Source organism: Taudactylus pleione, unplaced genomic scaffold (genome assembly GCF_031769625.1).
Source record: "Taudactylus pleione unplaced genomic scaffold, aTauple2 ptg000244l, whole genome shotgun sequence".
NCBI classification, from domain to species: domain Eukaryota; kingdom Metazoa; phylum Chordata; class Amphibia; order Anura; family Myobatrachidae; genus Taudactylus; species Taudactylus pleione.
Window position 1 is genome coordinate 2,818,179 of NW_028284646.1, and position 16,654 is coordinate 2,834,832.

Genomic DNA, 16,654 nt, shown 5'->3' on the forward strand with positions numbered 1-16,654 from the left:
TAATTAGGTTTAGAACTCGCATGGAGTTCTACCTAATTATAGGTGGAATTCATCATTCCACCTCTCCATAAGTATCTATTCCGAAAAGCTGTCATTTTTGCGATGACAGCTTTTCGGGAAATAGATACTTTTCTCTGCCTACACTACCTTATCGCATCTGGAAACAGTGCTGCGCATGCGCTGTTACATCTGTAAAACCAGCGCATGCGCAGCACTGCCTACAGATGCGTTAAGGTAGTGTACCCCCCCGACTCCCCTCCGCTCACCTGCCCCCCCCCCGACTTACCTGTCCGTGCAGCAGCCTCCGTCTCCGTCCTGCTGGTCTGTCATGTGGTTTCCCAGCAGACCACATGACAGATTAGAAAAAGAAAAAAAACTTTTTTTTTCTTTTTCTAAACTTTCTTGTGCTCTGCTGGGGAGCACACATGTCCGACCAGCCTCCGGAGCCTGAGGATGGAGCAGAGCGCCGGAGGGACTCGTCGGGGGACCTGCACACGCGGATACAGGTAAGTCGATTCTGCTATTCGCCACCTCACAGTGGCGAATAGTAACTGCATCAAATTCCGAAAATTCATAATTTTCGGAATTTGATGAATACCACAATTTCCACATCCCCATACTAATGTATGGGGAGTGTGGAAATTAACGCAGGGGAACTTAGCAAGGAGATATCTGTGATATCTCCTGTGCTAAGTCTGTTCATTAATTCCAAAATAACGTTATTTAAGGAAAATGTCCTTAAAAACGTTATTTTAGTGTTGATGAATAGGCCCCACAGGCAGTGACTGCCTGTGATGTGAGTGAAAAACTATGTTGCTGCTGCCTCCATCATGAAACTGATGATTTATAAATATAATATTCCCATTAATAATATATTACATACAGTGATATATATATATATATAAAAACATGTATACACTCCGATTGAGACCTGAGTTGGGGGAGCCCTTTAAAAATTTAGCTAAGGGGCCCACAAAGTTCTAGTTACTTCCCTGTCAACTGACAGTGATAATCGGGATGTAGTTAGGAGACAGGCTATGCCGTCACTGGAATCCTGACAAGGGAGTTTAGATAGGTGTTGAAATACCAACGTCTATCTTAATCCCAACGCCGGAATCCAGGAGGACGTGTGCCCGAACGAAGGTAAGCTGGGGCATCCGTAGTGTTAGCTGCGGGGGGTGGGATGTGTTAGGTGTAGGTAGCATAGCGGGGTTAGCGTTAGGTTTTGGGGTAGGACTTCTAGGAGGGGGGATTAGGGTCAGGCACCACTGGGGGGGGGGTTAGGGTTAGGCATTAAGGGGGGAGGATTAGGTTTAGGCATGAAGGGGGGGGACTTGCATTTAGGAACTAACAGGAGAGTTAGGATGCATGGTGGGGCGGGTTAGGCTACAAGAAGGGAGGGTTAGGGGGAGATGGAGAGAGTGTAGGTATACTTACCCGACCCGTCAGGATACCAACAATCGCGATGCCGTTGTCGGTATTGTGACAGGAGGCATTCTGACAGCCGGCATTACATACCCATTCCTGATATTCATACCTCACATGTACAAGGCAGACACAGACACAACGTATTACGTATGGTGCCCATTGTCAAACGAGAAATACAGGGCACCCATGTGACCTGAAGTTTGCACAGACCTTAATATTCACCCAATCACCCATGTGTCCTTCCAGGTGCCAACGCTCAACATTAGGGGAACTTCCTCCTTCTCTTCTTGTTAGATTGGGAGGATCACATGTCTGAGTTAAAGGTATATACTGGAAAAACCGACGCAGGGCAGCCCTAATATACAGAATAGGTGTGTGCCGTATATTGCCATGTTTCCCTGATCATAGAAGACACGCATTATATTACTGTGTCCAAATACACTTGTGCTAGAACTCAGTCCACTCCCTGACCTCACTCCTTGCTTCCCCCGGCCCCATCATCATCAGCTGCTCCGTTACTTCCATTCCCCCCGTCTTCGTCTCCAGCCCACCTCCTACAGCCTCACCCCGTCTCCCTCCCCGTCTCCGCTGCTGCCCTCTGGTCCCCATCATCCTGTATCACTTCTCCCGCCTCCTCCTCCCCATCATCAGGCGAGCCTCCTCACGCGTCCCCGCTCGGCGGCTGTGTGTGGCTGGGAGCGGTCGGACTCCGCCCTGGGGCGAGGCTGCAGCATAACACACTCAGCCAGCGGGCCGGGCCTGACAGGAGGCGGAGAGGAGACGCCGCTTTCACTCACTCACAGCAGCCTCCTCCGGACCAGCACACCGAGAGTCACGCTGCCAGCACATCTAACGGTACCCGGGCTGCAATTCCACCTATACCGCTACTGCCGCTGTTAGTGGAGGGGGCGGTGCTGGGGACACAGGCTGGCACAGAGGATGGGTGACGTTGGGGCTGGGGGCAGGAAGAAGGGGGCGAAGTTGCCCGAAGTCCGTAAATAGTCATCAGTCACTTATCTGGGTGTGAGACGGAGCGCGTGCTGGGTGACAGTTTCACTTCAGGTGCAACAGCTCCGTGCTGCCGGGACCCGGGTGCCGAGCACAGGGCGGGGAGGGGCAGATAGGAAAACTGGGTGAGGAGGGGCAAATGGAGCAACAGGGTGTGGGAGGACAGGTGGGGCAACGGTGAGGAGGGGCAGATGGTAAAACTGGAAATGCAGGTGCGGTAACGGGGTGTGGAGGGGCAGATGGGGTAACGGTGTGGCTGGGCAGATGGGGTAATAGGAGGGTATGGATGTATATATATTTCAGTGCTGTCCCCTCACGTGTGAGTGGCTGGGTGATGTCAGGAGCAGAGCCATGCACCCGTCGCTATATATGGCCAGCAGCAGCATTGTCATTTCCTCTGCCTTTTAGGGGTCCTCCCTCATCACATCCCTCCCTTCCCCTGTCGCCCCTTACCCCCAGTGCTGTGTGTCCTGCCAGGCAGCACAGCTAGGTGTGTTCTGTATCTGACACTTGTCATGTGTTGCCCAGCCCGGCTGGCTGTCAGTTCCCCCTTATCTCCAGAGCACCACTTGTTCCGCTTTCATTAGCGCATCCTATTCCGGCCGTACTGTATATATGCAGCACTACTACTACTACTACTACACGCAGGTGCTCTGCCCTCTCCCTTCCTGCAGCGTGCCCCTTATCACTGTTATATACAGAGGTGTAATAGGCTTCCTCGGGGTGTCTGTGTCCCCTCCTCTCTATTCTTTTTGCTAACTGATATTCTGGAATGTTCTTTATGCATCCCTCCCAAAATCAGAACCCCTTTTAATCTTCCCCTTTTTCCATTATTTTCAACATTTGTGTGTATATATGTATGTATGTGTATATATATTACATACACTATTACATGCAACAGTTTGTAGATACATTATTGTGAATTTATTACATTTTGTACTGAAATATTTTTGGATTTTAGTTAAGAAATGTTATTTATTATCCATCAGGCACCTTGGTAGTTACATTTTTTTTTCAGTGCATTGGTAGAGAAGATATTTGTTTCTACTTCTTTGTATAACTGAATGTAACAATATCATATCTCTTTGAATTGAGAAGGTCAGTGCATGGTTTATGCAAAATGCCTGCATTGTGTTGAGAGATGGTATCAATTCAACTTTTTTCTTAACCATTATTCAGGTATAGAAAGTTGTCTGGGGCTAGTACAGCTGCCGACACAATGTCTTGTGCAGGAGGAAGAACACATTGCTCCTTTACAGAGGAAGACACATTATTTATATGTAATCAAAGTATCTGGGCGGCCATGCAGTCTGGCAGGTGTTGAGCTAGCACTTAAGGTGCATACACACACGATTTTTTTGAACGATTATCGTTAAACGATATCGTTTAACGATAATCGTTTAAAAAATCGTTCACTCTCTGAGTCAAATGATGAACGATTATCGTTCATGCGCGTTCACGTTTGTAGTTTGTAATTTGTAGTTCAGTCAGACTTGTCAACTGAACGATTTTCAGTAAGTTAATATGCAAAAATCGTTTGTAGTTCTAAAAAATCGTTCATTACATTTAAGGTGCATACACACTAGACGATATGCTCCCTGAGCGATATCGTCTAGTGTGTCCCCGGCAGGCTGTGCTCAATGTCGTTCATGACATTGAGCACAGCCGCTGAACGATATCATTAACGATATCGTTCAGCGCCGGGCTCTCTCCCCCATTCCCTGACATGCAGCAACCTGACGAGATCGTCAGGTTGGCCTGCATGTCAGCCCGATGAACGATGATGACGAACGACCCGCGGGAACGCGCGTCGTCGTCATCGTTCATCTTTTTGGGCTTAAAAATGGACGATAAAGTGGACGACTGAACGATAACGATATCGTTATCGTTCAGTCGTCCACTTTATCGCCCAGTGTGTACGCACCATTAGTAAATGAACAACTTTAGTAAACGATTTTAGTTAATTTTTTCAAGGGAAAAAATCGTTTACTAAAATTGTTCATTAACTAATTTGTTGTGTGTGTATGCAGCTTTACATGTTGTAGACCTGGGAAGAACTAGTAACACAGATATTCATTCATACTTAAATGCAAAACCATGCAAATGTAAAAAATATTGCTTGTCAAAACAAAAACTTACCAGCCAAATAGAATACATAATTTAAAGGGGTTGGAATAACTAAATGCAGCAATATTTTAGTACACTGATATAGGCCCTCATTCAGAGCCGTACGCTCTGAGCAGAGCGCACGCTCTGAATGAGGGCCGGCCTCCATAACTATGGAGCGTCCTCCTGGACGCTCGTATAGCTGTGGGTCACCACCCACAGCCTATACGAGCGTGCAGTTTGATGGCCGCGATGGTCTTGACCATCGCGACCATCGAAACTGCGAGCCGGAGCCTGCGGTTGAGATTTTCAACCGCAAGCTCCGGAGTGATTTTGGCTCTATCAGAGCCAAAATCACTCCCACTGACATCACTAGTGATGTCAGTGGGCCGGCTTCTGACGGGAGGCACGCCCCCGGCACGCCTACCAAAGGGGGCGTGCTGTCAATCAACATCGACAGCACGCCCCCTTTGATCAGACACAACGAGCGAAGGACTTTCCTTCGCTCGTCGCATCTGGCGCATGCGCACGACGGAGCTCCCTCCGTCGTGCGCATGCTCAGTGCACACCATCAACCCACTTGCGAGCGGACAGCCGCTTGCGAGTGGGTCTGAATCAGGCCCATAGTTTCCATTACTGCGGTCCACATCCTGCGGCCGCAACATTTTGCTGTTCAGTTACAAAATCTGTGTTACGTTGACACAGGTCTCAACGCAGATTTTATTTTGTACCTCCTAAGTAGAAAAAAATCCCTGTTTAAGCTAAAAATGTAAAAATGTTGATTTGGTTGAGAACCTCTGGTGTTACCCCCTCCCCCAAATAATTAATAAAGCACTTTGAAGTTTTAAAATCAGATATGGCCAATAAAGACATAACTATTGAGGTACCTTTCCACGAAAAGCCGAATAATGGGTTACATGATGTAGGATAGGTATGTGGGGGTTGTAGTATAGACGAGACATTAGATTTTGAAGTGGCTGCTGGGAGGGGATGCGTTCGGCATCCCGACGGTCAAGTTGTCGTCGCTGACATTACCGTTGCCGGAATACCAACGCCGGTCAAAATCCCGGCATGCCAAAGGTAAGTAGCGGGGTTAGGTTTAAGGGTTAGAGTTAGGCACTAAGGGGAGAGGGTTAGGTTTAGGGTGCGGGGAGGGGCAGGTTAGGTTGAGGCACATGGGGGGGGGGTAGGTTAGGGAGAGGTGGTGGGTTAGCATACTGACCAACAAGTAGCTTGTTTCAAAGTGGCTCAAAATGACATAAAAATCACATTACATGTGATTGTTATGTACCCCAAACTCATTACAAGCTTTAATTTGTTCAAAAACACATGCTATATTAAATATTTCTACGGTTAATGAAAAAAAGCAAAAATAATCCATGTGACACCTTTTAAGAGCCCCAAATGGTTTGCATATGGCTACTAACAGCCTTCTATACTACCCTGCCACTTTGTTGAGGTTTATGGTGATTTCTCCACTTTTCCTCAACCATATCAAGGGTAAAACCATGCAGACTTGCTGTGCAACTGCCACGATAAGCATTTTCTAAATGAACAGCGAGGGTCATGGGAGCGTGCATGCTGCAAATAGCTCGCAATAATGTAACCTACTGTAAAATCTCTGGTTAATGTGGCTCACTTCACTCCCAGACACATCGCAGGGACAAGCTCCTTCCGGCGCCCCTGTCCCTGTCTTTAGTACATTTGGCCGATATAATTGCATACTGCAATGCGATCATGGGTTCTAATATAAATGGGCGCTTTAGCATTGTATCTGCAGGCTATTTTGTATAACTAGTTTAGAAATCTGCCTTCACTGATTTATAATATTTTCCATATTCTTTAGGTTGCAAATATGGAGGCAATGAACAAAGTAGTAAATGGATATATAGATAACTTGCTTGGACCTAGAGGTAAGACTTTTTTCACATATAAATTTGGCTTTCTGTATATTTTTTTGGTTATTTACATTTTCTATCTTTGTTTATTTGTTCAATGTAATAAAATATAACTTTCTCCTATCTTTATTATGCTAGACGTAGGCAAACTTTGAAAATCCAGTAAATTACCAAATATCAGTGATAGTGGATTGCAGCATCAGGCATTGCTTCTTGTTACAGGACAATTATGAGCTTGTAAATGATTGGTTATAATCAAGCTATAGCTCAGAAGCAACCTAATATAAATGAAAAATAAATCTGATTCGTATATGAAATCCTGCAACCACAGCTGTAATAAATGTCATTTTAAGAGCCTTTACACCTCTGGACCTTGGCTGTCAGTAACACCATATAGTCAAAATAAGAGCCACATGAACTTTATTTATGTGGTTCCTCCTCTTTTTGCTGAAATGTAAAGCTGAAATTTACTTTGTTTACTTATTGTGGAATTATGGTGTCCTTCTACATTTACTGTAAAGAAGATAGCGAGAGCGCTTCTACTGTACCTCACCCCCCTCTCCACCACTGCAGATGTGGCAATATGCATGACACTTATGGGTCAATCCTACTATGTGCGAAACTGCAGCAATGGATCAGCACCTCGCACCCTTCGTAGTCCACTCCGAACCCGAATTAGCCCCTGTGGGGCTGCCGTAAAGTGCAGCCATTGCCGTGATGACTCGCATCGGTGAGATCATCGTGGCTAATAGCATTGACCCCTAAATGAGTGGGATAAAAGCACACATAATGGCACTAGCTCTTACCCATTCACCCTCTACTACATGGAATATATTTGTTTTTTTGTTTATTACTGGGATATGGCAGTTCTGAATATTAAATAGTGAGGATGGAAATGACTGCATATACTGGAAGTTTAAGAAGACGGTCATTGTTATGAGGTCGATAGTTGGGGCATCCATGTGGAGCTTTAGGCAGTTGGGAGTCTATTTACTAAGCCGTGAATGGAGATAAAGTTCCAGCCAATCAGCTCCTAACTGCCATGTCACAGGCTGTGTTTGAAAAATAACAGGAGCTCGTTGGCTGGTACTTTATTTCCGTCCCATTTATCTCCATCCAAGGATTAGTAATTAGACCTTTTGGTCACATGATATAGTAGAGAAGAAAACTGATTAATTGAAGAGGGGTATAGAGGTGGTAATGGGGACTCATGGACAAATCTGTCTAAGAGAAGAGATGTACAGTGAGAGAGGCCGAGAACAAAGCATTATGTGAGTCAACAGATAGTGGAAATGGAAGGGAGGGTGTGCCAGGGGTAGAGATGCTAAAGAAACGTGAATAATGTGCAGGAAAAAAAAGTGGTGATCAAGAGTGTCAAAATCAGAGAGGTTAAGGAGGATCAGTATGGAGAAGTGATCACATAATAGATCATTTATCACTATAGACAGCTGTCTACAGAATAATATAATCAGAAGCCCATTTGCAGAAAATTAAGAATGAAATGTGAGGAAATTGTACAGTTGCTTAAGTTGTTCAAAGAGGGTCTGAATAAAGAGATGGATTATAAAGTGTTGGTGAGATGAGTGTATGTTTAAAGTAGGATAATAAGAATGTGCTATTGGAGAGATCCTGGCTGATGAGGTGAGCTAGTGGAAGGAATTCAGTGGGAGAAGTTGGGAAATAATTTTGAATGGATAGGTTGTAGTGTGAGATGAGTGCAGACAGGGGCGTTACTAGGTATTTGAAGGCCCCATAGCAAAAGTTTGTAAGGGCCCCTATGTACTACCCAATGGTGAAAATGTATATAACACATGTAACTTTGACAAGGAATAATGGGGCCCCCCTTCATCTCTGGGCCCCTGAGCGACTGCACCCATTGCACCTATGGTAATCACGCCCATGAGTGCAGAGGATTTGTGTTTTGTTCCTTGGGGAGTGATCTGAGGATGTGTAGCAGAAAGTGAATGACTTGGCATGATGTGATATCTTGTGGAATGGTTAAAATTTGTTTTTGAAGGAGATGGCAAAGTTATGGGCTATGAGGGAATAATCAGAAGTGATCCTAGTATGCAGAGAAGTGAACTTAAGGAGGTATATATGTGAGATTGTTACATACTGTACATACCCTATTGCAGAGTGCACAGGGAAAAAGGAGGGATATTGGGGTACAGATGTGGATCAGGTTGGAGGAATTTGAAGAAATGTTGGGTTTGAACAAGAAGCAAGAGCAGATTGTGGTGACTGCATTTTGCTCAATGTTGTGTGAGGTGTCACCATCAGCCATGTAAAGGAGCATTGTGGGAAAGGGCACAAGTGAGGATGAGGGGATTTGAGGTTGGTTTCTGCTTTTGTAAGTTGGAGAATGAGGTAAATACAGGAAAAATATAGCTAATGGGCACATACTAGCGATTAGGTTTATAACAAGGGGGAAATAATGATTGGGGATGATGAAATAGGATCATGTAGTGGTTCCCAAACGTTTTTGAATCATGGTACCCTAGAGTATCAGCATTGTTTTCCACCCCTAACCCAAACGTTTGTTATTGAAAAATTCTGAAAAAAATGTAGTGCAGTGAAGTAAATAGTGCTGACCTGTAATCCTCCGTTTCAGTTATGTGGTGGGGGACAGATTTCCACTTCTGTTTGTGCACATATTTACATTACATTGACCATAAATAATTTGATTTGGTGCTGGATCACCAATCTGAGGCACCCCTGCAAGTGTCCCGAGGCACCCCAGGGTGCCATGGCGCACAGTTTGGAAACCACTGGGATAGTGTATAGAAGTGTAAATTGAGTAGGTACATGATAGAGTAACGAGAGATGTGGAGTAGTTGGGGTAGGTATTTAGGGAACAGGGAGGAACAATTGTGTGAACACTCCCTCTATACATTTCAACTCTGTCAGACCCATAGGGCCTGATGCATGCACACTGCGTTCTCTTTCAGATCTGCAGTTTGCGATAATATGCAAATACTAGTTTAGCCTTTCCCTTCTGTAATTGCGAGCACCAGAGATTGCTAGCCCTGAGATGCCCACTTTCAATGCCCGTGGACTCGAACACTCCACCATCTTAATGACCATCGATGCTTACGACGCCCTATGGCTGGTGCACTGGCTCCTTCTGAACTTTTTCTATGTATTGCCTCTGTGGCTGCGGCTCTATGTTTTTGAATACGGCTGCATTCACTGACACTCCTGAGAAGGCCTTTTTTGTTTTCAATTAGGCTGCCTCCCAGGAACACCCGAGTGTGATCATGTATGGAGCAGCGATCTCTGCGTACACTCAGTGGTGTGCCGTAGGGGTTTCCAGGACTTTTCGCACATGCACAGTAGCAAAAAAGTCGCTCAACTGTGCACACATCGACACTGCGTCCACCTCTGAATTTGGCCCATTATCTCTTTCTATAGGTTCCTTATGACGCTGGTATTCACACATTTTATCTGGCTAGCTCCAGTGGTTACAAATTGATGCAGAGATCTGCAGAGATTATATTTCCTATAAGGATTAAACACCAAGTTACGGTTCTTTCTCGAAGGGTAATTTAGGTAATCTTTTAGGAACTGTGACTCTCCTAACTGAGTAATAAATAAAAGGGTTGTTTCCCCTCTGTTATACCAGGCATCTCTAAGTAAACAATAAAACTAGGTGACATAAAGCAGGCCTCTGCAGCCTACATTAAAATGCATTAACCTATTGTTCACTTACACAGTGAATTCTGGACAAACATTATCAAAGCAACTTTTGATTTTAAGAGGAATCATGGCCACATTAATATATAATTATGCTAATTATCCTCGTTGGGCTATAATAAGGACATAGGCTATAACCATGCTATACAACTTTTCTTTTAACATCATGTATAAAGCATTTGTGACTGATTAATACAGTATTACAGTATAATTTTATTTTATTCTGGGAAGAGTGCTGCTTTATTCACCCCTTTCTTGTGACATAAGGTTATCATTCAGGCAGTCTTACCACATGATTCAGAGAGGATACAGTCAAAAGGCTGTGGGCCCGGAGGCGGTTTGTCTAAATCCCGGCGTCTAAAGACAGGCGTCGAAATCCCGACGCCCGTCTAAAGCCAGACGCCAGAATGTAGATGGACGGCTTCCCGAACGAAGCTAAGCCGGGAAGTGTTAGCGCTTAGCCGCGGGGGGGAAGATTAGGTTTAGGGACCCCCCAGGGGACTTAGGGTTAGGACTAGGCACCCCCCCCCTGCCTTATCCATCTTTAACACAAACAGAAAGTGCTCAAGACAGTAAAATACAAACAAACGATACAAACTTACTTTACTTTGTTAGACTAAAACTATTAGAGCAAAAATTATGTGTTCGAATGTTTCAAAAGAAGTTTTTTTTGTATAAAATCTTGTATAACATGTTTTTATTAAGCATCATAAGCACAGTACAGAGTGGCTTTGAAAAGAGGTTGCAGAACTACTGACACCATTTTAATGTTAAAACAATATTAAACCATGAAATAACCAACTATATCAGTATTAAACTACGCAACTTTAACATATCGCAGATAACTATCTGAGTCTTTGTACTTTAGCAAGTAAAATCAAGTGGCCACAAATTCTGGCCATCACAGAAAGTGTGATGTCCTCCATTTCCTTATATTGTCCTCCATTGACAGTTGAGGGCCTGATTCAGACCCGCTCGCAAGCGCTATGCACACGCAAGCAGGTCGATGGTGGGGCATTGCGCACGTGCGCAAGCCCCGGAGCGAGAGAGAAATTCTCTCGCTCCGGAGCTCGCTACAAATGGGGCAGCTGTCGATGTTGATCGACAACTCGCCCTGTTTTGTAGGCGGGGTGGGGGGGGGTGGCTGGACCAATGGAGGCATTCCTGAAGGAACGCCTGCCGTTTGTGGGCGGCCCTACTGACAACATGAGTAATGTCAGACAGTGATGTCAGTAGCGCTGTGGGGATTTATATATGGAAAAGAACTTGCTAGCATGGATCCAATAATGTCAGTAAAGGATTACTAAAGGAAACACGTGAGGTTGCATTTATATCAGGCCCAGCTGAAGTTGCTAACCTGTCAGCGGGGAGGAAAAGGACAAGGTAGGAGGTCCGCGCACCACACAGACACAAATTTCACCGTTTATCACTTAGTACCCATTATTCTGTGCTACCTAACGAGCTTACAAGCATTGCCACTGACCATTTAGAAGCATATATCTGCTCTCAAACTGAACTATATACATTCTAAAAAGTTTAATATCACAGAACATTTTATTTACAAAGGGAGAAACAGGAGCGGACCTACTCCCTCCATATCAGTAGAAAATCGTTACTCAGAATTCTTTATAAAGGCTTCACATTTAAAGAATTTTTGCTCTTACCAAAGGATTTCATGAGAGGAGCAGCCACTGTTTATATACAGTTTACAGTCATTTTATTCACCATGTTATTATGAATTTTATTTGTGTACATATGTAACCATTTATACTTGATACTTATTTTACATGATACAATGTAATATAGACGTTGGCAAAATGTAAGTGTTGTTAATAAATATATTCTGTTTTTTATACACATCTACTTGTTACATCAATTAATCCTTTTTACATCTGTACCCACATTAGTATACATACCACATCTCCTTATCCAACAGATAAAACATAAAGCCAAATTAGATTAATAGGTGCGCCCTATAAGATCATACCCACATACTTACTTTATTATCCCTGTGATCTTGGAAGAGATCACATTGATCTGTGGCAGCCCTAGCGACACACCATGTAGAAACTCACTCTCTCCCGTTTCAAATAGCGCGGACATCCCCCTCTATCACCATACTAGGTACTTAGGAATAGCGGCATGCTCAACTGGGGGCTATTTGACCCAATTTAATTATAGATATATGTGGACACATCTATATCGAAGTATGTCTGGGCTTCATATAAATATAATTGGGTTTATTTACTAAACAGCTGGGTTTCAAAGCCTCCAATTCTTTGTGGCATTGACCTCCTTAATTTAAAATGACAATAGTACAGATGTGTCCTTATGCACTTAGCGGTTTTTCACCATATGCGAGAGACGCTTGGCTTGACTTAGAAGCTTCACCACTGCTAGCGAAGAGTACATTTTACTAAATATTGTGTCTTAGTCACATTGTACCTACTTATAAAGCTGCTCACAGTGTACCAGGGATGCAAGATTACTATTTCTGTTGCAAAGGAATTGTTATAACCTATCTAAAGTCGCAGATTAAGCATTACGAAAAGTGACGAGAGGAATCGCCTCTTGTATCAGAATCTTTTTTTACACACCATTGCGACTTAGGGCCTGATTCAGAGACGGTGATTCAGCACGCAATCGAGCAATTGCACATGCATATAAGCCACACTGTGCGTGCGCAGCGATTGCACTGCGACCACAGACGCACATAGGAGTCAGCATTTGGGGGTGGTAACGGGGGGTGGTCAGAGAAATGCAGGCGTGTCTGTCCGTTTAAACGCTGTTACATGGGCACGCATAAATTAGCCACTTCGAGTGCATATGCAGCGCTGCGTGTCTGAAGAGCTCCCAAGGCTGCAGCAGGTCAGACTTCCGCAAGGGCAAGATGACTGCCGATGTGCGGCGATGTTACCGATATTTACGCTGGTATGCGTCTTCGCATGTAGGTAAGAAGCCGGCAGTGGGCGTCTTTATTCTCGGGTAATCTTTGCTAACATTAGCATATTTTCACAGCTGCATTGCCTACGAAAACGTAGCTGCGATTACATTAGCATTCATCTCGGAATCAGGCCATTAGTCTCAAACAAAAGTATGAGGACCTCATTCAGAGTCGGTCGAAGCGGCCGCACGGTCGTACGGGAAAAGGGGCCGGATATTCAAATGATTCCCTCGCAAGTGCGTCCCTAAGTTCGGATCGGTAGCTACCGACCAAGGGGAGGAAGCGGTCGGAATTCTAAAAAATACGCCCCCTTCTCGTACGCATTGCACGTCATCTCCGGGCATATAAGGATTAATCGAGACCATCGGGAGCCATCGAAACTGGTCGTAGAGCTTAAGGTTGACCATACACTCTCTTAAGCTCTACGATCACGTCAGTGTAAAAACCTCCCATGTCACATGTGCCATGACGCTACTTTGTTAATTATGCACTCCCATAAAACGCCGTTCGCATAATTAGGCACGCCTGCGTTCGGATCTCCACTCCCCCGTTTTCAAGCACCTTCCCCTGTTACCACCCACAAATGCCTCATTCTGTCACTCAAACTACCGACCTGGCTGTGTTCAAGGAGAGAGAAATTTCTAATCGTAGCGGCTAGTTTGCGCACGCGCATTGCGAACTTAACGCATGCGCAGTATAGCGAACATCGGTGGCGTACGACCGTGCGGCCGCAAAGACCGACTCTGAATGAGGTCCTGAGTACTGCCAGCCCCAGTTGTCAGTATATGTTCTCAATGTAATTTTGTTGCTTTACTGGTGCGAATAAGACACAAGTTTTAAGACAAAAGACAGTTGTCATGACTAAAAGTCTGTGGCGTGCCAAATGTGACTATTTGCCGTGATTAAAGCAAATGTGTATGTGGATTGGATTTATTCTGCATTTATTGCCATTTTAAATACAGTATTCCCACTCGCTGCTTAGTAAATAAACCCCCATGAAGGAGATGGGTAGATTGTGCTCTTTAAATAGAAACAGCTTTATTTTAGATGAAAACGGTAAAAAGTTAGATGATTGAATTATATTAGCTTGGACTATTTATTGTGATGTGTAACTTTTTCTGCTTGCATTTGAAATACATCCAAAAAACTGGGCATGGCAATTCATAAGTGGGTATGCACCTTGAAGTGAACTTGGTGGGCAACTACATGCACTTGTGGAAATTTAAGCCCTGCAAGTTCTCGTTGTAGTTTGTAAATGAACCTTCTTGATTTAAAAGTACATATAATTGGTGTTCTCAAGTGAACCCAGGACCAGCGCGATGCAGTCAGCCGACCCTGCACAGCACAGAGGTGCTGGGCTGGAGAATAGCCGCCGCCTTCTCCATTTGCCAAGGTCCGCTGAGATTTGTTACCAGCGGGCACCCGGTGCTCCTTCACTCCTAAGCTCCACCTACCGGCAGTGGGTGTAGGGAGAGACAACATGACATCTGTCCCACAGTGCTAAGCGTGAGGAGCTGTCAGACGGCGGTGGGCAAAGGAGCGGAGCTTCAGGTAAGTACAGTGTTGTGTGTGCGCATGCGTCGTTATGTGTAAGGGGCACTACTACTGTGGGCATTGTATAAGGGTACTACTACTGTTGGCATTGTATAGAGGGGGGCATTACTACTGGGGCATTGTATAGGGGCACTACTACTGTGGGCATTAAGTGTAATGGGCACTACTACTGTAAGTATTACATGTAAGGTGCACTACTACTGTGGGCATTATGTGTATATAGGGCAGTGCTGTGGGCATTGTGTATAAGGGGCACTACTGTGTGTTGTAACGTGAATAAGGGACACTACTATGTCGTGTAATGTGAATAAGATTGTTCTACTGTGTGGCATAATTTGAATTGGGGGTACTATTGTGTGACTACGCCCCTTGTGAGACCACACCCCTTTTTGCAGTGCGCCTTTAGCGCACACTATCCTTTTATAAAAAATTGGAGGGAGGGCGCAAATTTATAGTTTGCAGAGTGGCGCCGAACACCCTAGCACCTGCCCTGAGTGGACCAATGCATTTTAGGGCGATTTCCTGGGATTGCTCCAGTTATGTAAAAGTAGTAAAGAGGAACATTGGGAATGGCTGGTATTTTGCATCATCATTGTCTTTTTGCCCTAGCTAAAACGCCATCTATTTTTATGTTGCCATGAAAATCGGTCTGAACATAGTAGTACTCCAGCTTGGGGGACTGAATAAAATAAAAATAGCAGGTAACTCTGCACCTGGACAAACCATGTTGCAATGTAAATTAACTTTGTGTCCACTCCACACTGTACATGTGGATGAACAAGTTTGCACTCCAGATTGACTCATTTATTTTTCAGTTTATATTTTATTGTTGGAACATATCTATATAATAAGATAGAAAGTGTTTGTGTACTGTGGGCCTGATTCAGCAGTGCGCTACTGAACGCAGATTCCTGATTTTTGGGAATCTGCGCAGGTGCCAGACTTGTTCTGCACATGTGCAGAACGGGTCTGCAAGTACACTTGCAAACTGGCAGCAGACTGTCAGTGATTAGCAGTCTGCTGCCGTTTGGGGGTGGCGACAGCCTCCGTTATCCGAACTGGAGGCTTGCTGCCGCCGTTGGGGGGAGGGAAGAGGCCAGGATCTCCGTCGGATGACGCAGCTCAGTTAAGTAATGCACAGGGGGCGTGGATCGCAATTGCAAAGCTGCCTGAGTGCAGCTTTGCAATTACGATCCTTACAGAATCAGGCCCTGTATGTGTATCTGTCTGTTTCTCCATTCTGCACGGCCAGAGTTTTGTACCTAGCTTCACCAAATTTGGCATGGTGATGTAGTTTGACCAGGATTAGGTTTTTGGCTATGTTTGAAGCTTGTCAGGGCCATGGAGGTCTACATGGTGCCCACCAAGTAGGCCGTGGAGTTTCTGATTTCAAATTTTGGTTTCAGCAAGTTTGCTCAGAAAATCTTCCAGTGCCTAAAAATGCACTGATCTGAAGACACAGGCTGCTATGTACCAATGGGGGGGTAGGCAGAGCTCCAATGGAAGAGCAGTGAGTCAGAGGATCAACTGTCATATTGCACCTGCACTGACAGTTGCTAATTTCCTCCAAGCACATTTTCTTATACCATGGTCTCCAGTGTTGGTCTGTAGAGATTTCTGCTCAGCAATGATTTCTGTTCTGCACTGATTTCTGGAACTGCAGTGATTTGGGAAGCTATACTGAATTCTGTCCTGTAAGTCACTCTGCTCCTGATATAACCCATTCAAAATACTTAGAGTGGGGGCTTCCAACAGCCCTTTCATTCGGACTCCTAATGAAAAAAACAAACCTTATTTATGCCTCAGTGTTGAGCTAACAGTGTCAAAATTCTCTATAAATGGACAGATAGGTCCTTTTTCAGGGCTAAAACCATGTTCGCAAACAGTTTAGTCCTTTTCAGGATCAATGGAATGGGGTTATAGGCGAGGACAATGTAAAAAATTAAGACTGCAGATGTATTTCAAGGTCCATTCTTCAACCCAGGCAATGCCAGGTATCCCAGCAACCTGTATATATCGCCTA

General features: G+C 44.7%; 1 protein-coding gene across 1 annotated transcript in view; it reads left to right on the plus strand.

Annotated features, from left to right (window-relative positions):
• Positions 1-2,186: 2,186 nt before the first annotated feature.
• The window catches only part of ELOVL5 (ELOVL fatty acid elongase 5), a 107,594-nt gene continuing 93,126 nt past the window's right edge, over positions 2,187-16,654 (plus strand). The window contains exons 1-2 of the mRNA XM_088479678.1: positions 2,187-2,283; positions 6,389-6,455. Coding sequence (XP_088335804.1) covers positions 6,398-6,455 — 58 coding nt within the window. The 5' untranslated portion in view covers positions 2,187-2,283; positions 6,389-6,397. The remainder of the gene's footprint in view (positions 2,284-6,388; positions 6,456-16,654) is intronic.